This window comes from Aethalodelphis obliquidens, unplaced genomic scaffold (assembly GCF_003676395.1).
Source record: "Aethalodelphis obliquidens isolate GAN/ISIS:26980383/991018 unplaced genomic scaffold, ASM367639v1 scaffold27, whole genome shotgun sequence".
Taxonomy (NCBI): Eukaryota; Metazoa; Chordata; class Mammalia; order Artiodactyla; family Delphinidae; genus Aethalodelphis; species Aethalodelphis obliquidens.
This window is the reverse complement of record NW_020837971.1, coordinates 6,450,399-6,474,016: the sequence shown is the minus strand read 5'-3', so window position 1 is coordinate 6,474,016 and position 23,618 is coordinate 6,450,399. Positions and strand designations below refer to the sequence as shown.

Below are 23,618 nucleotides of genomic sequence, written 5' to 3'. Positions count from 1 at the left end.
GTAAGCGGGGTTATACTGTAGCAGTAGTAGCAGTCATTGTAGTTGTGATCCAGTACTAATACTGCCACCACCACACGTCACACCTTACATATGGTACCTAACATTGGTAGAGCATTTCCTAGCAGCAGGTCTAGGTTTATAGGGATGGACAATCAAAAATAATGATAGGCTGCTGATTTAGAGATCTACTAGCTACTCTGAGGCTTTGATTATAGATGAACAATGTCACCAGTCTTTGTTTTCTATAATGCCTATAATGTTGTAATTAAACAATTTAGCCCCAAATGTATCTTAATTTTTAATGAAGCTAAATTCTTTTCAGCGTTAACAACCTCAGTCTTTTTATTCTTTATCTCTTCTAACTAGCAGTAATCAAAATAAATTTTGTATATTTAAAACACTGCTTTAAATGAACTTATGTTTATTTGATGAGAAATCATTTAGGACTTGATCTCAGTGATTTCATTTGGGACACAGGTGGGGCCGGGGGGCGGTACAAAGGGATAGTTAGAGTCATCCCTCCATATTCGTAGGTTCTGTATCCACAGATTCAACCAACCACAGATTGAAAATATTCAGGAAAAAAAAATCCAGAAAGTTCAGAAAAGCAAAACTTGAATTTGCCTCACTGGCAACTATTTACATAGAATTTACAACTATTTACATAGCATTTACATTGTAGTAGGTAGTATAAGTAATCTAGAGAAGGTTTAAGTGTATGGGAGGATGTGCATAGGTTATGTGCAAATACTATGCTGTTTTATATAAGGGACTTGAGCATCCTTGGGTTTTGGTATGGAGGCGTGGTGGGTGGTATCCTGGAACCAATCCCCAGCAGTTACTGAGGGGTGACTGTATAACTAGCCCTAGGAAGTTTACCTTTACTTTTGTTTGGTCAGTAGAGTACCAAAGAAAATCAGATAACATATACCATGTTTAAAAACAAAATGTGGCAGAAATTGCATCCAAAAGAAAGGTATTTATCCCACGTGCCTTATATTTTTTCTTCCCATTATCTCTTAGTGACGTTTTCTATTTTTCTCCTTTTATTTATCCATCAAAACTGTACTCTTGCCCATAGGAATGACAACTTGTATTTAACCTATACACACTTAATTTTTTAAGTGCAAAACAAGAATATGACCACATTTGTATTGGAAGTACTTGATATGAACACTAGATGGCAATATTGTTGCATTCTAGCTTTAAAATGAGCGGGAAAACCTAGCTTTACTTGTTAATATTGCCTTTGATATTTAGAGAGAGCTGTTTGTTAATTTAACACATTAGTTTATTTGCAAAACAAATTTGCCTGAAGATATTTAATGTTATGTGCGCACGCTCACACTTTTACAATTTCATGAAAATGTAAATAAAATTGGTAAGGAATTGTTTAGCATGAATATTTTCCACCTGGAACCAAATTGCTTTTTATTGGTTATAATATATCTATATGAGATGGTAAAGTATTATTTTTCTATTCATCTTGTCTAACTGCAACTGTTTTAAGGATTTGCTTTACAGTAATGTGTTATTTTATAGCTTCATTTACCAGTTACATAATTATGTATAATTTTTCACATATAGTAAATTGATTAAATGTGGTATATACATTCAAAATCCTTTTGAAGCAAAATTTTATTTCCATCACATTCATTTAAATCTGTTTAAATCTATTCTGTCGTGAAGTTATAAAAATAGTAGCTTAAGGAATCTCTAATATTATAAAAAGTCCAATTGAGAATAATAGTCAAATTCATAATAGTTGAGTAATAGTAGTGTATTGTAGTTGGCATTCTTCTCAATTTCTTTATTCATCTTATCCAAATCTTTATACAATTTTACATTCATGATCATGGGTCATTTTAAAAAATTCATTCAAATAAAATAAATGTAGCCTTTCTATATATACCTAAACTTCATGAATGAGGAATCATTAATTCTGGTGTTTTCATTCTTTTCTCCTGTCAGCACGAATAGAATGTAAATAGAATACCATTTATTTATAAGTGGTAGAATATAAATAGAATACCATTTATTTATAAGCAAGAAATGGTAATTTGTGTAGGTATTACCTTCAAAAGTTAGTTATGAGATACATTTTTGAAGACCATTTATTATCTTTAAAAAATATTGAATTGCCTTTTTTTCAAAAGTATATTAAAACCAGGTTATGCTTTTAATTTATCTTTTTTTGTCTTGAAGAAAAATGATAAATTGTTTGGAAACTTTTGAATTGTTTATTTCATTGTTTTGATATTTCTGTATCTTCTCTTACTCAACCTGGCCTACCCCCTCCATACTCTTGTAGTTAGGTGAAGGCAGTAGGAGAACAGTTCTTTAAGATTGTCAGATATATCATTTATTTTAAAATATTGGGACTTCCCTGGTAGCGCAGTGGTTAAGAATCCGCCTGCCAATGCAGGGGACATGGGTTCAAGCCCCGGTCCGGGAGGATCCCACATGCCGCGGAGCAACTAAGCCCGTGCACCTAGAGACCGTGCTCCGCAATGAGAAACCACCGCAATGAGAAGCCCACGCACCGCAACGGAGAGTAGCCCCCACTCCCTGCAACTAGAGGAAGCCCGTGCACAGTAACGAAGACCCAACGCAGCCAAAAATAAGTAAATAAATAAAATTAAATTAAAATAAAATGAAATATTAAGCCATATTGCTGTATATTTTCCCAGAGGATAAAATTGCTGAAGAGTTTATTTCTGAAATTATTGGTACAGGTTTCTAAAGTGACTTTTAAAAGGAAAATTATCTTTAAAAAGTTAAGGACATTCAATTACACATATACTTATATCACATATTATTATTGATTTTATTTGATCAGTTAGCATTTTGAGAAATTACTCTTGAAGGTAATTCACTGTAATTCTACAGTTTGGGAGGTTTAAAATAATAAGTTTTTTTTTTTATTAATTGTAAGAAACAGTGCACTCTGAATTAATTTCAAGAAACAAGTGAAAAATGAGAAAAGGAGCATAGTTCTTTAGTTCTGTGTACCAAATTGACAAGTTGTATTTTTCAGTAATATTTAATTTCTGAATCGTTTCCTATTTAGTTGTGCATAATTTAATAAGAAAAAAATTTAAGTTAAAATGTCCTTTTAAATTTATTTTCAAGAGTATAAATAAGCATTATGGAGCAAAGTGTAGTAATATATATATTTTTTCAAAAATACACATTTCCATTTTCTTTTGAACTCACATCATGATACTATATATTAGAATATATTTGGACTTACGTTTGTTATATCAGTTTAATTTTTTAGTCATAAATCAACTTGATCTTTTCCCACAAGTGTTGCATTAATTGTAATAGCATTTAGTTAACCTTATGCTTTTTGCTCTTTTAAGTGTTGGTTTGTGGTAAGGATATATTTAAACTAATTATTTTGGGTTTTTAAAATAATTTTATGTTTGTTTGTTTGGCTGGTTGTGTTGGGTCTTTGTTACTGCACGCGGGCTTTCTCTAGTTGCCGCGAGCAGAGGCTACTCTTCATTGTGGTGCGCGGGCTTCTCATTGCGGTGGCTTCTCTTGTTGCAGAGCACGGGCCCTAGAGTGTGCGGGCTTTAGTAGTTGTGGCTCGTGGGCTCTAGAGTGCAGGCTCAGTAGTTGTGGCGCATGGGCTTAGCTTCTCCGCAGCATGTGGGATCTTCCCAGACCAGGGCTTGAACCTGTGTCCCCTGCATTGGCAGGTGGATTCTTAACCACTGCGCCACCAGGGAAGCCCTATTTTGGTATTTTTGAAATGAATTTATCATTAATCAGAAAGCAAAATGATTTAGTTATTTTACGTATGGAAGTTTTTGAAGTAGACGCTTAATCTCTAGTTTACTATAGCTGTAGGAAGATGTTTTTGCTATAAATTTTAGGGTTGGTTACATTTATGTATTCAACCAAAAACAGACTTGGCATTTTTCTTCAGCTATAGGTAGATGTATAGAACATTTATATAATTTTCAGGTTTTTTTTAAGGTGAAGGGATTTTGTCCGTATTTATTTAATTAAAAGTGTTTAAATGTAATTTAATTCAAATTCACAGTCAGTATTGATCTTTTTTCCCGTAGTTGGAATTAAAGTTTTCTTTGCTTAAAATTTCATTTAACAGATGTTTATTAAGGGCCTATTATGTTCCATGCTCTGTGTTATGTAAAGAGAATACAAAAGTCAAGAAAATGCAGTTCTTGCCCTCAGGGACCTTATGGTCAGTCTGTGGCTTCCTCTGCCCTTCATTAGTATTGTGTGCAACTTCCAGATTATACAAGAGTTAAAAAAAAAAATTAATTCATGCTGAAGGAACTAATACCTAAATACTTGAAGTGAAAACTAATACTTAAATTTGTAAAGTGAATATATAAAAATAGGATTTTTCACCTCAGTAGTCCATGATATTTGATAATATAGATATTTAAATGTCTTCTTCCAAGTAAAATAACAAACCTATTTGTTGAAATTTTCATTCTGACATTCCTTGAACTTAGTGTTATGGAGCACAGTTGTTTGATGCCTATGTCATAACTAAATTTGGTTAATAATTAAATTATGACATTGGTATCAAACCATCAGTTAAAACTTGAAACTTAAGTTATGGACAGTAAGTAGTGTATTATGCATAGCATATTATAAACTAAGTGGCTTTTCTTAAAGTTACATGGCTGCATTTCAGATACCTTATGATTAAAAGTTATTATGTCACTCTTTTATATGCAGTATTTCAAACTACTTTTATAGATTTTTAACCAAAAGTACTTTAACCAAATAAACTCATTTTATAGACTTATAAAACATCTTTATCTTAAAAAATTTGTGTATTATATAAACTATAGTTGTTTGGTTTATATTTTTTAAAAGGTAATTATATTTATCAAATGACAATCACGGAACTTCAGAAATCATAGTTGATGAAGTACTATCCTTTGCATATATTGCTTAGATAAGAATTTGAACCTTGTAAATATGAAACGTAATATCCTAAAATCTAGCTATATAAGATATTCATACGAAGTGATTTAAGTATGAGAATTAGTTTATAGATAATGAAGTTGGTGAACAAAAGGGGCAGTTTTCCTAAAAACAAATTCCCTGGTTACTAGATTATTAGAAAATGTGAAAAGCTCTTCTTTTGCAATTTTTCTGTTTCATTTGACTTGTAGCAGCATTCCAGTGTCTCTATAATATACAACTGAAATGCTTGATGCCATTAAGGTATATTATGTAAATCACAGGAAATATCCGAAACGCTAACGTTTTCTAATAATCTTACTATGTTTTTTTCTAACGACAACTGAAATTGTGAGGCATTCCATTCCATAGATAGTGCAAGAGCCTTACTTAATGCCTACTTTGCTGATGAATAGGTCAGCAGGGGTGCTGTTTGATAGAGGCGGGCTCTTCTCTAGCAGGGAAGAACCTTACCATCGTGATGCTGTGTCTCCACTGGTGCAGTAAATTAGATTCTGAAATCTCCTACTGCCCTTGGTGTGGATGTATTACCATTCTGCCTCTCAGACCACTCTGTAGTAGGTGTCTATCTCAGGAGACTTTTTAAAAACCGTTTTGTCGTGCTTCATATTTGGAAAGAGTAAAGCTGAACTAAGATTTTCACCAGCTGCACTATTGTTGTAAGGAATACTCAGTATAACCAAGGGTAATAAAAAGCACAAGTATATTTTACTCTGTTGCCCAGGGATAGAATCTTTCTCATTTTCATTTGTAAAAGGACAGTGTTTACCCCTACCTTTCTCCTGGCTTCCCTAAATCTGGTGTTAAATTTCTTCAGTGAATGTATCAGCCCAGCAGTAGGCATGTTTACTGAACTCTAGAGAAATGGAACCATTGCTTAAGGGTGACATGTAAAATACTGCCTAAGGGGTAGATATACTGCATAAATTATGCTTTCAACTGTTGAATAAAATAATATCTTGGAACCTTTTGTAGGCAATATTTTATGACTACCTTTCTAATAAATATACCAAATGTATACCCTTTATTCACAATTTTTGGGGAAAAATATTGAACACCAATAAATTTTATTTGACTTTGCAAATATTTTGCTGAAAGCACCGACAAAAAAGTTTATATGGTATGTGCTTATACATGACTATCCAAGTAAATCTGTTAGTACAGAGACTATATAGGCAAATGCATACCTTAGAGCTTTATGACTGGATTGTTTTAATGAGGATAGGAGTTTTAATAAGAACAATTTAGGAGTTAAATGATTTGGAAAAAATCTACATTATGGAAATGTGTACTACGTTTTAAAATACTCTGTAAAAAGTTGATTAAAAGAAATGTTGATGCTTAAGGGGGTTTCCAATGAGAAATTGTCCTGATTCCTTGTCAGCTCACAACTAATCTGAGTCCTTTGGAGGATATTGGCCTCATCTGCCCATAGTGGACATTTTTCATGAGCTAGTGCTACACCAAGTCCTTGTCCTTTCCCCTAGATGAGAAATTAAGGTCCTTGTTCCCAAGTCACCTCTAGAACCTAAGGTGTTCTCTCACCTTGGCCACTGAATAGTGGTGGAGAGCTGAATTTCCAATAATTAGGAATAAGAAGGGGAACTAGGTTTATCTGGGAGTGTCTTATGTATTCCCTTGGCTTCAAATGCTATGTGTATGCTGATAACTTTTTCTTTTTAATACTTATTTACTGATATATTTTTTTGGTCGTGTTGGGTCTTAGCTGCAGCACGCAGAATCTTTCGTTGCGGTACCCGGGCTCTTTGTTGCGGTGTGTGGGCTTCTCTCTAGTTGTGGCACACTGGCTCCAGAGCATGCGGGCTCAGTAGTTGCAGTGTGCGGGCATGTGGGATCTTAGTTCCTCGACCAGGGATCGAACCGGCTTTCCCTGCATTGCAAGACCAATTCTTAACCACTGGACCACCAGGGAAATCCTTTGCTGATAACTTTTGAATTCTGTATTTCTAGTCCTTTTTCTCTATCTCTGGACCCAGATTGCCAACAGAACAATCAGACCTGAATGTGCCATGTTTATCAACACCTGATATATCCAAAACCAAAGTATTCTCTAAACCTTTTCCTGTGATTTTTTCAGCCTTACCTAAGTTTCAAAACTTGTCATTTACTTGTTCATCCTTTACTAAGCACATACTTCGTGGCGTGCACAATGTTAGGTACTAGAAAAACAAAGATAATACAGTTTCTAGTTTTTAGTTTCGTTAAATGGAAAAATTGTCTCTGAACCCTCTTTTGTTTTCACTTCACTTAGTTGTTCAGCAAGCCCAGTCTGTTTTTCTTCCTAAACACAAATGTCTCAAACTTATTCCTGTCTTCCCACCTCCACTGCCATTGCCTTAAATCCACAGCTTCATTACTTCTTAGTTAGACCATTGCAACACTGTCCTAACTGGTCTCCCTGACACTGACATCTTCAAATTCATTTTGCATACAGTCATCAGCAAAAATCTTAAAAAATAAATATGGTTTTATTTTTCTGCTTATGCTTTTTTAGTGAGTTGCGTTATCTACAGAACCAAGTCTACATTTCATAGCATTTCTTGTGAGGCCCTTCAGAGACTGGCACTATTTTCTGCCACTGTCTTTATTCATCTTGTACACCATTCACAGTAAGGTGCTTTCCTCGCTGAAAGCACACCCGTTTGCCTTGTTGTGTTGTTACATGTGCCGTCCTCCCCACTGTTGAACTCTCTTTTACGTTTCGTGGTCCACCCCCCAAATGCCATTTCTCAGTGAATTCACATTTTGCCTCCCTTCCTATTAGTCATTACCTTTTCTAAAGTCAGGTAATTGGATTTATCCATATCACTAGTATAGCACTCATATTGTGTTATTGCCATTGTATTATATGTTTGTCTCACCTGATACCCTGAATTCTTTGAGGGCACAGACTTTGTCTTCATTTTTGTGTCTCTTGCACTGTGCCTTGAACATGGGATTCACTCATTGAATGAATGACTTCGCATTCTTCTAAGCATGAAGTTAAGGTCTTCCTGGATACTAAAGATCTGCAGTCATCTGTATGCTAAAAAGTTCCAGAGATTAGAGGTGCTATCTTTAGTTCCTCTAGGTATAAACATTCATATCACTTTTTGTTTATCTGAGTGTTTTGAAGAGTAACAGTCCGTTCCCTGCCCTTTTTTTTTAATACAAATTCACGGTGATGCTTTTTTTAAAATATATTTATTTACTTATTTATTTTTGGCTGCATTAGGTCTTCGTTGCTGCACACAGGCTTTCTCTAGTTGTGGCGAGCGGGCTCTACTCTTCGTTGCGGTGCGCGTTTCACATTGTGGTGGCTTTTCGTTGCAGAGCATGGCTCTAGGTGCATGGGCTTCAGTAGTTGTGGCATGCGGGCTCAGTAGTTGTGGCTCACGGGCTTAGTTGCTCCGCGGCATGTGGGATCTTCTCAGACCAGGGCTTGAACTGTGTCCCCTGCATCGGCAGGTGGTTTCTTAACCACTGCACCACTGGGGAAGCCCCACTGTGATGATTTTTAAGTTGAATTACTTTAAAATAAGTTAAAATAAAAGAGAGTATTTCCCTCCCTTCCGTTGCTGCACTCACCACCTCTCCTTTGTATGCATAAAAATGTCAGTTGAACTCTTCTTGATATATGCCATGTGTTCATGAATTATCACATTGCCTGAAATCAGATCAAATGTGTTGCTTGTTGGGTTGGGTGGACCTCATACACCGACATGTTTTTTTATTTAAATAATTTAATGTTTCAGATTGTAAAGCTCTTCCAAAACAAGCAGGATAGGATATTTCACAAATCAGTTGACATATATACTAACCTATGAAAGTATAAAAATAATGAGCGTGTTAAAATTTAATTACAGTTGTAAATTGATTTCCTTTTGTTGGCAGAAAGAACATAGTTTATTAGCCCAGGAACAGGTTCACACTGTTTTAACATCAAGCACTTCCAGCTGAAGCTTGTTAGTGACTGCCTCTCGGATTAAGAAAAAAAATCCTCCCTGTGGTACATGAACTCCTATTGTTAAGACATAAATAATCAGCTCATCCCCTAGATGGATGAGAACAAAGAACATAATAGTACACAGAGCAAAGATTAACTTAGCAAATATTGTAGAACCCCATTAAAGATGTAAATTTTAAAACATTTTATGTTTAAGGAGGTTTTTAGCTTTTATTTTTCTTTGTGAATGCCTCAGTCATGACATAGGTGCTAGAGGGAAAAAAATAAATATTTTGGCTTTTGAATTAGGTAGACTGATTATTTTAAGCTAAAGTAAAATAAAATCCTTTAATTAGTGTCAATATGTTACATTTATATGTTTATGTATGTATATGTGTGTGTGTGTATAAAGACTACGGAAATATTATTCTCTTTGATAGCAAGATGCTTCAGATTTTTAGTTTTGTTTGTTGATTTTAAACCAAGGAGTAAAAACCAGAATTTATATTTTGAGGAGAAACATCAGTGGAAACATGGCTAAAACTTAGAGGTAAAGAGACTGACTTTTTGTACAACTTTCTTTTTAAACTTTATTCTGTATTTCCTAGCACAAAATCTAAACCCTCACTTTGAAAAAGAAAACCCATTTTCTAGGCTAATTTTTTGTCAGTTGAATTTCATTCATTTGAATTTGAGCTTGATACAATAGACAACAAAAACAGCTGTGGAAAACAGTGTATACTTCCCTAAAGTCTGAAAATTATTGGCAAAGGAATATGTTTTTACAGGTAATAGAAACCAAGAAGAGGAGTAATAATTTCCCCACAGAAATTTAAATTTACTTAGGTAATTAAAATGGTATTTCTTGACAATTATTCCAGTGTTTCAGGAAAGACCTTTTCATATCTTTGCTTTAACATTTTTAATGTGTATGCTAACTTTTAATTTATTCAACTATTATATATTTTGTATGATTTATAGTCATGAATTTTTTTGGTAAATTATCTTTAATCCACAAATGTATAGGAAGTTTTGCGTTGGGATACCATTTTCAGTGTTGTCTAATAATTTCAGATTTTAAGAAATTGTGCTTTTTCCTCCACCTTAATTTATCTTTTAAAAATTAAACCTTAAAAACAGTAATTTTATGTCTAATATAATATGCAGTTTGATTTATGAAAAGTTTAAATGTCATAAGGTTAATAAATTCCACATTAATATTACTTTGGTAATATCAAACCTCTCATATCTGATAATTTTGTTCACAGGATTGTTGATTGTTAATTCTTAAGGCTATTACCTGTATCCCTGGGGCAGGACATTTGCCTTTGTTGAGATATTTCTGTATCCTTTTTGCTACAATTTCATTTAAGTTTTTTCCTCTGTTTTATCTGCAGTGTCTTTGCTGCTGGGTTTCTAACCTCCAGCAGACTCACAGTATCCCCTTTCATTGTGAAATGCTTTCAGAGTTGTCTTTTTACTCACTTTTCCTTATTGGTGCCTTCTTCTGTAATGCTTTCCTTAGTCTGTCTCAATAAGATGATCTCTTCCCTATATTCTGCATCTCCCTTTGGGGTAGTGTAAGGAGTATAAGCTTTGAATTCAGATGGTATTCAAATCCAGTGTAACTCTTACCACTATTAGCTCAGTGATCTTGAATATTTACTAACCTCTCTGAAGATGTTTCCTTTTCTCGAAAAAGAGCCTAACTCATGGCTGTGCTGTTGTGAGGACTGAAGGAATCAAAGTGCCTAGTACACATTGTAAAGCAATTATACTCCAATAAAGATGTTAAAAAAATAAAATAAAATAAAGTGCCTAGTACAACACCTATATCTATAGCCTGTAGATACAGACCTGTCGATGTCTATATCTAAACTATAGAACCTGGACTCAATAACAAGTTCCACTCCCTATACTACTAATTACCCATGGTCACTGATATTCAGTAGAACTGACCATTCAGGAGTGAATGCCAGTTACATATGTGTCATTCTCAGGAACTTTGAAGAGCAGTAGCAGAAAAGATAAAAGCACTGACTGGGATCTTTACTACAGTAGTCATAGTCTTGGCAGACCACCTTCTAATATTCATGAGCACCCAAAATGAAGCATTATTTTGGCTAAGCATTTTTAATATGTTAAATATTCTTAGGATTAAGTACTTAATTTAAAGTGTGTCACGACTCTAAAATGTTTTCTGGTAAACCTCTTGCATGGTATATATGTTATATTCTTTTTCATTGGGACTTTTGGATTAATAATTTGAAACATCTGCTAACATGTCCAACATATTAATTTGTTAGGGGTGACTGACTAGGGGCTGATAATGCCAGTCATCCTTTTATGATGTCTGTTTTCTCATCTGTGAAATGAGGCATTGATCTCCAAGGATTCCAGTCCTGATGGGCTAGCTCATAATTTTATTTCATAATAATTTTTATAGTGGAACACTTTAGTATTTAATAAGTTTTGAAGTGCATTTGGTTGCTGTAGCCTCCAAACAAACAAAAACAAAACTTTCACCATTGAAAAAAATAGAAATAAAAGGTAGAATTTGGGGAAATGTAGAACACTGAGGTTGGGATTTATATAATAGCAGTTTTGCTGTAATCCTTCTATGCTTTAGAGGAGGTGATAAGTTGTACTAGCCACAGGTTTGGAGCAACATTGTGGTATTTTTATGGGCTCACAGCATGAAACCAGCAGCTACAAATCCTCCTTGTGGCTGAACCACAAGTCACAACTAATTATCTGGCTTTCAGTGGGAAAATCTGTAATCTATGAACTTTTAAAAACCCATATAGCCTCACCCCAGTGACCTATCAATATTGAAATAATATTCTCACACTTGCCCACTTTGAACAATATTTTATCAAATAGTTTCTTTAAAATCCCTGTAAATAAAGGTCAAAAAATGTTTTTATTTCTATGAGTAGGTTTAAGTATCTACTTCATAGGTCCTTAAATATTTTGAGATAAAATGCCTTCTGGCAGTTTATAAGGTCTTTCTCAAAGCCCTCTATATTTTGTGTATTTTAGCAGTGTTATTTTTTAATCAAGAAATTTTTTTGAGTTGCTGTAGATGCATGTGCAGTTGAAAGAGATAATAAGGGCTCTTTCTTGCTGCATGCCCTTCACCCAGTTTCACAACCAGGAAATGGCCATTAATGCGATCTACTGATCTTAATCAAATTTTCCACTTCTACATATATTCATTTTTGTGTATGTCTGTGCATATTTGGTTATTTGAAATTTTATTCTGTGTGTAGGTCTGTGTATCTCTCTCCACAGTCGATATATCAGTTCTACCATCACAAGGACCCCGCCTTTTATAATGACACCCACCTCTCTCTTGCCTGTTCCTCTAATCCCTGGCAACCACTAATCTCCACCTCTAAAATTTTTGTCATTTCAAGAGTTTGTATAAATGGAATCATACAGTATGTAACATTAGAGGTTGGCTTTTTTTTTTTCACTCAGCATAATTAATTCCTTTGAGAGTGATCCAAATTGTTGCATGTACCAGTAGTTCATTCTTTTTTACTGCTGGGTTGTATTCCATGATATGGAATATACAGTTTGTTTAACCATTCACCCATTGAAGGGTATCTGGGTTCTTTCCAGTTTTTGGCTGTCACAAATAAAACTACTATGAATGTTCATATACAGGTTTTTGTGTGAACATGCCCAAAGGGTGCAATTTCTGGGTAATATGGTAATTGCATGTTTAGTTCTGTAAGTGGTATCAATGTTTTACTACTTCCAATGAAATACGATAACCTTACTTACGTTTACGTTATTTTAACTTTCCCACTTTTTAAATATCATTGTCTTGATTATCAGATGGTGTCAGTTTTTAATCAAATATGATTTAGAAAACTCATGAGGCGATAGTCTACTTTATCCATACTTCTGCTCTTTCCATTGTTCTTTATTCTGTCTTGATGTTTAAGGTTCCTTCTTTTATTATTTCCCTTTTGTTTAAAGAACTCCATTTAGCCATGCTTCAAAGGTAGGTCTGCTAGTGACGGATTCTTTAGTTTTCCCTCATTTGAGAATGTCTTTATTTCCACTTCATTCATGAGGGATAGTTTTGCCAGATACACAACGTACAACTTTCAGCCTTTGGGCAGGACTCCTGTTCAGTCCAGGAGAGAAATAAGCCTACCTGGGTAGCTTTCTATTCTGGATTGGGTGTCAGGAGATGCTGAGCCTGGGTCACCTTGTGCTGTTGGGTGGGGATTCTTCAGACTTCCTGCCTCTACATTATTCCTCCATTCCTGGGTCCTTAAGCAGTCTGCCTTCCTCTTTCCACCTTTCAGAGTCCTTTGGTTGCTATTTAGGTTATTTCCAGGGTTTATAGTTGCACTTAGCAGGGAAGAACCATAAATATGAATCTGTGCCATGTTATCTGGACCGGAAGTCCTCCTGTATTTTTTTTTTGATATATTTTCTTCTGGCTAGGCTTGTTGTTAGTATTTGTTTATGAAATATGTTTTAGGGTTATTTTAGCTCAATTGGATGAAAAGCTTTCTGTAAATTGGACAGTGCTAAAAAAGATTTCAAAATATTCAAATTTATTTTGCCATTATTTACAGAGCTTTTCCCCAACAAAGATTAAATCTTTCTAAGACATCAATTTTATAGCCTGCAAAATATTCCAGTTAATTCTTATTTGCTGGAACTAAATCGCTTCCTTCATTTGGGGTCTTAACAACAGTAGTGACTCTTGTGTGTCGTTTTCTTTGTTACTAAATCCTCGGCTGCTGCAGCAGATGAGAAAGACTCTGATTCCACCTCTATCTTATGTTTGCACACACTCAAATACAAAACTGAGTCTGGTCCTGAGTACCCTTACTGTCTACAGGCTTTGCCATATTCCTACTGACCATATCAAAATATTTAGACATTAATGCCAGCCTGCAGATGTGACCTCATCATTTTGTCGTGAACATTTAACGTTGGGCAAGGAAGTAAATCAGTATTTTCCATGATGCTATTCATCTTTGAATGCACAGTACCTAGACCAAGTCCTCAAGAGTTTCATGGCTCTGCAGTGGGAAATAAAAATTAGATAATTTTAAGGATTCAGTAATGGAGAGGAAGGTGGGTATTCTGGTACTTATACATGTATAGAAATAATTTTCCAAAAGTTTCATATATTTTTTCCAGAATTTTTCATCTAGGCATAAATTAATATGTTTGAGATTCAAAATGTTGAACCCATAAGTTAATCTTTGTATTTGATTTTTTCAGTTTTACTCCACATTATTTTCATAAACTGGCAAAGTACTTTTAAGTTGTTGGTATTTGTACACTGCTTTATGTAACATTCTCCTAAATTATGTATTTGTATGTTAGTTTTGTTCATATGGTAAGTTCAAGGAGTAAAAGATCTCTGAGGGCTTCCCTGGTGGCGCAGTGGTTGGGAGTCCGCCTGCCGATGTGGGGGACGCGGGTTCTGCCCCGGTCCGGGAGGATCCCGCGTGCCGCGGAGCGGCTGGGCCCGTGAACCATGGCCGTTGGGCCTGCGCGTCCGGAGCCTGTGCTCCGCAACGGGAGAGGCCACAACAGTGAGAGGCCCACATACCGCAAAAAAAAAAAAAAAAAAAATCTCTGAAATTAGTGTTTTTTAATGTGAAAAATAACATTACAATTTAATTGTTTTCACTTTGGTTTAGATTTTTTGTGTATAAGTTTCTCCTAAATCAGACCCTACCCTCCCACCCCCCAACAAATTGAGCAGTCATCTTACTAATATTTTGGAAATGCTTTTTGACTGCTACATCTTAAAGTGGTACTATATCCTTTGTGTAATTTATGTGATTCATTTATCATGGAATCTTGGTAGAACTGAAAGTGATTCAAGGGACTGTCTGTTTCAACTTAATTGCCTTTGGTAATTTGCTGTAACTAATATGGTAAAAGTAATAAGACAGATACCTGAAAATATTCTTGAAATTCTAACTTAACTAGATTAAAGGTTTTGTGTTTATGAAGAAAATGGAAGAAGAGTAAATATAGCATACAGTTTGGATTAAAGAATTGAATTAAATATGTGAGAGTATTTGAATCACAGGAAAGTAGAAGTTATAAGAAATAGTATAAGGAAATACCAGTGGGAAAGTAAAATGTAAGTAATGTCTTCTATATTAAAAGAAAAAGAACTAATAAAGAAATCTATTTTTAATAATAAAGGGAGATTAATCTGTGAGTTTCAAATGTCTATTACTAACCTACTTTAGCAAATGAATTCCTGGTAGAAAGATAGAAAGGAATGAAGTTAATGAGTATATTTTGTCATAGGAGACGATGTCACCTCTTTTCTATGTAGCCTCCCATTCATTAAACTTTCAGACCTACTTTCTCATCATGATCCCTACCTGTTTCTAAACTGGGAAGGAAAATGAGTTTGTCCTGACTTGCAGCAGTACTCAGTTTCCCCCAAAGATTCCATTATTCCTTGGCTGTTCATCCTGTTCTGTGTCTCATCCCTTCATAGTAAAGGTCTCAAGCCACTCAGCTTGTGAGAGATAGGAGCTCAGGGCCTCCATTCTGTCATTACTAAGTGAGCCCTTCTTTAAATCTCTCTTTAATTCTCTTTTGTCTGCATGAAGACACCATCATTTTTCTTTCTCTTTAGTTTGCTTCATGTATCTCATTTTGTCCTTTGACTTTTAACCTTCCCATGTTCTTCTGTTTTAGATGTATCTCTCCTAAACAGTATATAGTTGGATTTATTTTTTCAGTCACTTAATCTTTGCCTTTTATTTGCAAAAGTTAGTTAACTTTTAATATAATTACTAATGTAATTTTGTTTATATCTATTATCTTGTTTTATACTTTATATTTGTCTTACCTATTTCTGTTTCTTCTTACTTTCTTTTGGATTTTTCTAGTTCAGGTTTCCCCTTCTAATTTAGAAGTACATACACTTGTTTCTATTCTCTTAGTTGTTACTATAACTATTATAACATTCATACTTATCAAAGTCAAAATTTAGTGAGTACTTTTATTCTCTCAGATACCATAGGACCTTGGACATTTTAACTTCATTTTGTCCACTCCCAATTTATGTATTACTGGTATTGTGCACTTTAATCCTATTTTTAAACCCATAATATAGTATTGTTATCACCTAAACAGGCAAATTAATCTAGATTTACCATCACATTTACCAGTTTCTTTGTTCTTCATTCCTTCTTGCACTTCAGACCTTCCAACTTGGATTCCTTTACTTCTCACCTGGAGGTAATTTTAGGAATTTGAGTGAATAGGGATCTTTTGATAGCAAACCTTTGGTTGGTCTTAGTTTGGAAATGTGCCTTTTATTTCATTCTCAGTCTTAAACGATTGTTTTTTCTGGCCACACGGTTCTGAGTTAACAGTTTCTTCAGTATGTTGAAAATACACCACTATTTTATGTCTTTCATCGTTGTTCTTTTTTTGTTTGTTTTTTTTAGAGAATACTTTATTAGTTTCTGTAATCAAACCGATGTAGATAAGACCTTACATATTTAATACAGTGCATTACCCCTGTACAAATGGAAAAAATTATGTTTAACATTTCTAGACCAATACGGCTGTTGATTTCTGTACAATGCCAACCCAACACGGTACAACTGGGATACTTCTCCAAAGTTGACAGTGCAGCTAAAGTTTCCCAAAATTCAAATTATATATATATGTAGATAGATAGATTTATTTATATAAAAAGACCAATAGCAGTATGTTATGCATCAATAGCAGCAACAGCGTTTCCAGGTTCTGCAGGCATCTGAACAAAATTATAGAGACATCCAGCACACTCTATTAAAAAAAAAAAAAGTAAAAAAACAAAACCTGAGAAAACAGCAAATTCTGTTACTGTTGTGGTACCTGGCACCATTTTTTTTTTTAATTAGCTTCACAATTATCATCTGTCATCGTTGTTCTTAGAACAGCTGTCAGTCCAGTTGCCATTCCTGTGAAGATAATCTGTTTTTCCTTTTCTAGCTACTTTTAAGAACTTTTTATCTTTGGTCTTCTGTACTTTCACTATGATGTGTCTAGGTATGGATTTCTTTTGATTTCTCCTTGTTTATATTTATTTGGTCCTTTAATTCTGTGATTTGGTGTTTTTTATCTTTTTGAATGAATTTTCATCCATTGTTTTTTCAGATATTACTTCTGCCCTTTTCTTTCCATCTCTGTTTTCCTTCTTGATCTTTGATTAGGAATATGTTAGATCTTCTCACTTTGTCTTTTCTATTTTTTAACCTCTTTCATATTTTCTCTTTTAACCTCTTTAGTTTGCATTCTGTATCATTTCTTCAGAACTATCCTCATATTCCTTAATTTTCTCTACATCTGGGTCTAATCTGCCATATAACTTTTAATTTGTTATATTTTTCATACAGGTTTTATTGGTCAACTCATTTTTTTAATCTACATCATTTCCTGGTGAAATTGACACATTGAGTGTTTCTCCAAAGTAATTTATATATGTGCACATTACTTTTCTTGACCTGTTCAGAAGTATTTTTTTAATTAAAATATAGTTGGTTTATAATATTATGTTAGTTTCAGGTGTAGAACATGGTGATTTAATATTTTGGGGTGTTATACTCCATTTAAAGTTATTATAAAATATTGGCTATATTCCTTGTGCTGTACAATATATCCTGTAGTTTATTTTTTATTTATTTTATACATAGTAGTTTTTACCTTTTAATTCCCTACTCTTGTCCCTCCCCTCTTCTCTCTCCCCCCACAGGTAACCAATAGTTTGTTGTCAATATTTATAAATCTCATAAAGATATTTTAAATCTGCAGATAGTTTTATTTTTTATTTTCTAAACAAGCATGGCTCATTATTCAGAAAGCTATAGGATATATATATATGTGAAACTGTTTTCAGATAAAATATAGTGAGTTTTCAGTAAAGAAAACTGGTAGAAAAGTTTTCTAACAGTTAACAGTTCTAAAAGTTGTTAGAAAAGAAAGCTATTCATTAAATTTGAAATTAAAAAATAGTGCTAATACATGGTAATAATATAAATAGTAGCTCATATTATTGAATACTAACTGTGTTACAGGCACTGTGTTAAGTTGCTTTACAGATGACCTCATTTAATGAGCACAATACTATTTCAGACATTTTTCTTTTTTTTTGCGGTACGTGGGCCTGCCACCTCTGCAGCCCCTCCCGCCGCAGAGCACAGGCTTCAGACGCGCAGGCCCAGTGCCCACGGCCCACGGCCCACGGGCCCAGCCGCTCCGCGGCACGTGGGATCCTCCCCAACCGAGACACGAACCCGCGTTCCCGCATCGGCAGGCGGACTCTCAACCACTGTGCCACCAGGGAAGCCCTATTTCACAAATTTTTAACAGCCAACTTAATTTTCTGTTTCATTTAACTTAACTCCTAAACTAGATAAATGGGAGCACATTTATAAAAATGCTGAGTAACTTGACATGTTTTTACCTGTTCATCAACTTTACTCATATGTGCATATAAAACATTACTAAGAAAATCATTAACAGAATGACAGCTGGACAACTACACCTCCACAGTACTTACAGCACATACTAGATTTCCAAGTTAATGGGTAAGGATTCCCTTGGTCCTGTTGGCTGGAGGCACACTGACAGGTCTGTTCTCTTGAACACTCCCTTTTTTTACAGATCATCCTCATTCTTTTAACACATTCTTTATTCAGGCAAGATTATGATACAACTTATTAGAAGTTAGCTCTCAGCTATCATCGCATTTTAGTCATGCTTTTCATAAGTTTGGGAATTGTAGTTAGGAGACCTAAATCCTAGTCAAGTAAGTTTCTGTCATTATCTAGTCATTATCACTTTGGACAAGTCACTGAACATCTCGATTTCTACATTGGTTAAATTAATTATCTGAATCTAGCAATTTTTTTAATGCTGAGGTTGGCAAACTTTTTCAGTAAAAGGCCCACATAGTCAATACTTTAGGCTTTGCAGTCCAAGAGGCAAAATGGAGGATAGGATATAAGTATGTGTATAAGTAAGAGAGAAAACTCTTGTCTCACTCCACCTTGTTTGCCTATGATGGGTCATCCCATTTTGTGGGCATGTTTTTCACTCATTTGCCATCAGCTGAAGACATTCTTGGGACAAAGAGGGAAGGGGCTTGGCAGGCAGGACAGGCAGAGTGACCACTGTGGTCAGTTTCACTCTTTGTCACAGTGGCATTCGTGTCCCTGTGCCCTCTTCTTTCCCCCTGAAGAATCCAGCTTTCTCATCAAATTTCAAAGGATTGGTAGTATACAGACCATATTCTGTGATATCCCCCCCTTAAAAAAAAATCAAAAAAATACTAGAGGAACTTTATGAGTTGAAAATTAAAGAAGAATTCTAAAATAGCTTGGGGGCCAAAGAAAAAATTAAAATGGAAATTAGAGTATAAAACTATTTCCAAGGTAATAGAGTAAAACAATAGAATGAAAAAATATTATAATTCATACCTTTTTTCTATCTTTTTCAAGTGTTTTCTCGAATGTCTACATCTCAGTGGGGATTAATTTTTTTTTTTTGGCTGCACCCCACGGCATGTGTGACATTAGTTCCCCCACCTGGGATCAAACCCACACTCCCTGCGTTGGAAGTACAGAGTCTTAACCACTGGACCACCAGGGCAGTCCTCAAAATATTATAATTCAGTTCAATAAAAGGCAAAGGAGGGCTTCCCTGGTGGCGCAGTGGTTGAGAGTCCACCCCTGCCGATGCAGGGGACACGGGTTCGTGACCCGGTCTGGGAAGATCCCACATGCCGCGGAGCAGCTGGGTCCGTGAGCCATGGCCGCTGAGCCTGCGCGTCCGGAGCCTGTGCTTCGCAACGGGAGAGGCCAAAATAGTGAGAGGCCCGCATACCGCAAAAAAAGAAGGCAAGAAAAGAATAAGACACATAGAAGGAGAAATAGAAAGCTTGACATAATGGTAGAAATAAAATTTTAGAATATCTTTACAGTGAAAGCAAGTGGAGTATATAGTCCAGCCAAAAGGACTGTTGTTAGACTGACTATAAAAAGAAAATCACACTACATGTTGTTTATGTGAGCACTGTCTAAAGTTAAGAAAATACAAAACCTGAAAGTAAAATGATGAAAAGTACATAGGAAAAAAGATAAGCACCTAAAAGAATGCTGATATAGGTATATTAATACTAGAAAAAAACACACTTTAAGGCAAAGCCATTACTTTTGAAAAAAAAAGGACCATTAGATAATAATGAAAAGATTTAATTTGTCAGCAAAACATAATTTTAAATTTATGCATCAAATAACACAGATTCAAAAATACAAAGCAAAAACTAACAATTATAAAGAGAAAAAGGCAAACTTCTTATAAGGGGAGAATTTTAGTACCTCTCTCAAGTAGATAAAAAATGTTTATAAGATTTCAACAACACAAACAAGCTTGATCTAATAAATATATGTAGAATGGAGAGTGTAACGTTAAGCTTCAAAATACATGTTCTTTTCAACACATAGAACATCTATAAAAAGTGTTTCGGGACTTCCCTGGTGGCGCAGTTGTTAAGAATCCGCCTGCCAGTGCAGGGGACGTTGGTTCAAGCCCTCGTCCGAGAAGATCCCACATGCCGCGGAGCAACCGCACCACAACTACTGAGCCTTTGCTCTAGAGCACACGAACCATGACTACGGAAGCCCGCGTGCCTAGAGCCCGTGCTTCGCAACAAGAGAAGCCACTGCAATGAGAAGCCTGCTCATCGCAATAAAGAGTAGCCCCCGCTCGCAGCAACTAGAGAAATCCTGTGCACAGCAACAAAGACCCAGTGCAGCAAAAAATAAATAAGTTTACTTTAAAAAAAGTTTCAAGACATTTTTGTCTTAAAAGACAAAAATGTAATTTGTAATATTAGAAATTAAAAGTCTTAGCCTTTTGAATGCAGAGCTTCATATTTCGATCTATTGATACAAAATGTTTTTCTAATTGAAAAAATGTTTTATATTTGCTAAATGTAGTATTTTCTATACATAAAATACTGTGGTAATCTATCCATGTGTTCATTTTAAAAAATTGTTTATAAAGTAATGACAGCTGACTGAACACTGCATAACAGTTTTCCCTGTGAAATTGTAATGGGAGGGAGTTCCCTGGTGGTCTAGTGGTTAGGATTTGGTGCTTTCACTGCCGTGCCCGGGTTTGATCCCTGGTCAGGGAACAGATCTTGCAAGCTGCGTGGCGCAGCCAAAATAATAATAATAATAAAATTTAAAAATTGTAATGGGAAACATAGTGGAGTCTTTGCAGCATAATAAAATTGGGAGAAGAGAATGGGCTACTCAAAGAATTTCAGCTCTTGGGTCAGCTTTCTTTCTTGGATTTCAGAGCATTTAACACTTCTGTTGGCCTTATGCATGTGAAATTATTTTGATTTTGACCTGTCAAAATACACTTTTGCTTTTGCCAGTATTAATCCACCCGGTGTTTTCCTGACTACCTAGTTGGTGATCAGTTTTAAAAGAAGCCTAAGTCCAGGTCTGAAGGATGTATTTCTTACCTAACCAGATACCCAACTCTGAAAAAGGCCCACTTTCACATTTTAACTGCTCAATTCTCAAGGGAGTACAGATTTGCTATTCTGAGCTGTTTAGATAGAAACTTCATAAATTTTTTATAGAGAGAAAGAATGTCCTTTGTTTATAGTTTTTAAAGGTTAGCAGTCATGTGTGTGTCATTAAATGAAATAAATTTGTCTCTAGTGGAGTCCTTAAAGGTTGATCATTGGTTTAACTAAGACTTTAAGCATATGTATAAATTTGTATATACAAATTTCAAAGTAGTCATATTCTTTGCAGATGTCCTTGTGAATTCAGTTATATATCTTTATCAAAGTATAAAATGTTTCAGAAACAAGGGCATCATGTAATCTGATTAAACCATTTTCTCATAAAAATGCTTTCTTATTTTTAGATTACCTCTTTAGTGACTCTTCAGCTATTAACCCTGGTTGGCCATGACGATCAGCTTGATGGACCAAAATACAAATGCACAGTATCTCTGGACTTCATCAGAGCTATTGCTAGGTAAGTGTAGAATAATTGTTAACTTAAATGTCTTGAATTATGTAAATGATATACTAAATATAAAAATTAATCTTCTTTCTAATGTAATGTCGTTAGTCATTTAAGCAAGAAAAGGTCATTTTAGTGCCAAGAATGCATAAGTTTCACTGTAGAATGAACCCTCTCATCAAATTTACAAATGACATAAAATTGGGAGAATTAGCTAACATGTTATATGGCAAAAAATCAAGATTCTGAGAGACCTTAACAGACTGGAATAATGGTCACATAGTAGCAAGGTAGGATTTAATGGGCAGTTGACTACTAAAACCTAGTATGTACTGTAGTGTATACAGAAGTCAAAATACAATTACACGTGAAACTTATATAATGTTAAAAACCATTGCTACCTCAGTTAAAAAAACAAAAAACCTCATAGGTACTAAAACAAGATGGAAGAGACCTGGCTTAAGTTCTAAGTATTTTAGATGACTGCAGGGTTTTAAAAGTCTTGGTGTCTTGTTCAAGGGATATAATAGGTCTACTGTGTGTTGCCATAGGCAGATCAAATGTGGTATGCTGTGCTGTGCTTGGAGTTTTAAAAGAGGGCATTAATGAATGGGTACATGCTGAGGGGGCAGGAGGAGAGAGTAGTAGAATGAGGAACCATGTCACATCTGTGAGTGAGGGGCAAGGTGTGAGAGAAAAGGCTTAGGAAGGATATGGTAACCACCTCAAGTATTTCAGAGGCTGTCATGTGCAAAATGGATGAAACTAATTCTCGATAATTCTAGAGCATTAGAAATTCAAGGGAGGAAAGTATGTCTGTCAAAATGAAAGCTATTTAAAAATGTAACGAGTTTCCTCATGAAGAGGTGTACTTGCTGTTAGGCAAAATGTTCCAGCCATTATGGTTGCAACTGGATAACAGTTTGTCAAGACTTGTAGTAGAAGAGGTAGTGTGTGGGTAGCCTGGTAGGTGGAACAAGACAAGCCATAATGCAGTGTCTTCCCAACCTTTTTGAATATGATGATTCCATTTTAAAATCCTTTTAAAATTAATTATGGAAGTATTTTTGTATATTTCAAAATTAATAATATATAGGCATGGAACATTATTCAGCCTAAAACCAGTGCTTGACATACGTATGGATTTGCAGATCTCCTCTAATGAATTTTACAGTTTCTTGAAGTTTCTGAAGTCCACAGGTTGGCAGCCTCTGCCCCAAAGTCTCTTCTGAATTAAAAGTTCTGTGATACTGTGAAGCAGGTATTGAGACATTTTGATGACATGTAGACTCTGAAACTTGAAATGAGGGTTTTGAAATGTGTTGTTATGATAAAACTGGGCAAACTTTTACACGGAGGAAATTGAGCAGAAACTTTTTTGGAATGCATTCCACATGACCATAAAGCAGGAACTTTCTGTTTCTAAATAATGGTATTTAAAACTCTGTATCTTAAGAGCCTCTGTCAAAGGCATAACTTTTGAATGCTGAATGTTTACTTCAGGGATTTTGTCATGACTGTGTATGTGTTGAGTTCTGCCCCATCATAATCACATACAGGACAGGTTTGTGAGTGCCCCATATGATGAATATGCAGTGAACCGAACTGAACTGTGTGTTGCTTAATCCACAGCATCATTG

General features: G+C 35.0%; 1 protein-coding gene across 3 annotated transcripts in view; it reads left to right on the top strand.

The window, feature by feature from the left end:
• Nucleotides 1-23,618, top strand: part of ORC5 (origin recognition complex subunit 5) — a 72,436-nt gene that overhangs the window by 41,110 nt on the left and 7,708 nt on the right. For 2 of the 3 annotated variants that reach the window (XM_027123842.1, XM_027123843.1), the window contains one exon: nt 21,878-21,990. The exons of the other annotated variant lie outside the window; for it this stretch is intronic. In XM_027123842.1, coding sequence (XP_026979643.1) covers nt 21,878-21,990 — 113 coding nt within the window. The remainder of the gene's footprint in view (nt 1-21,877; nt 21,991-23,618) is intronic. 3 annotated transcript variants of the gene reach the window in all.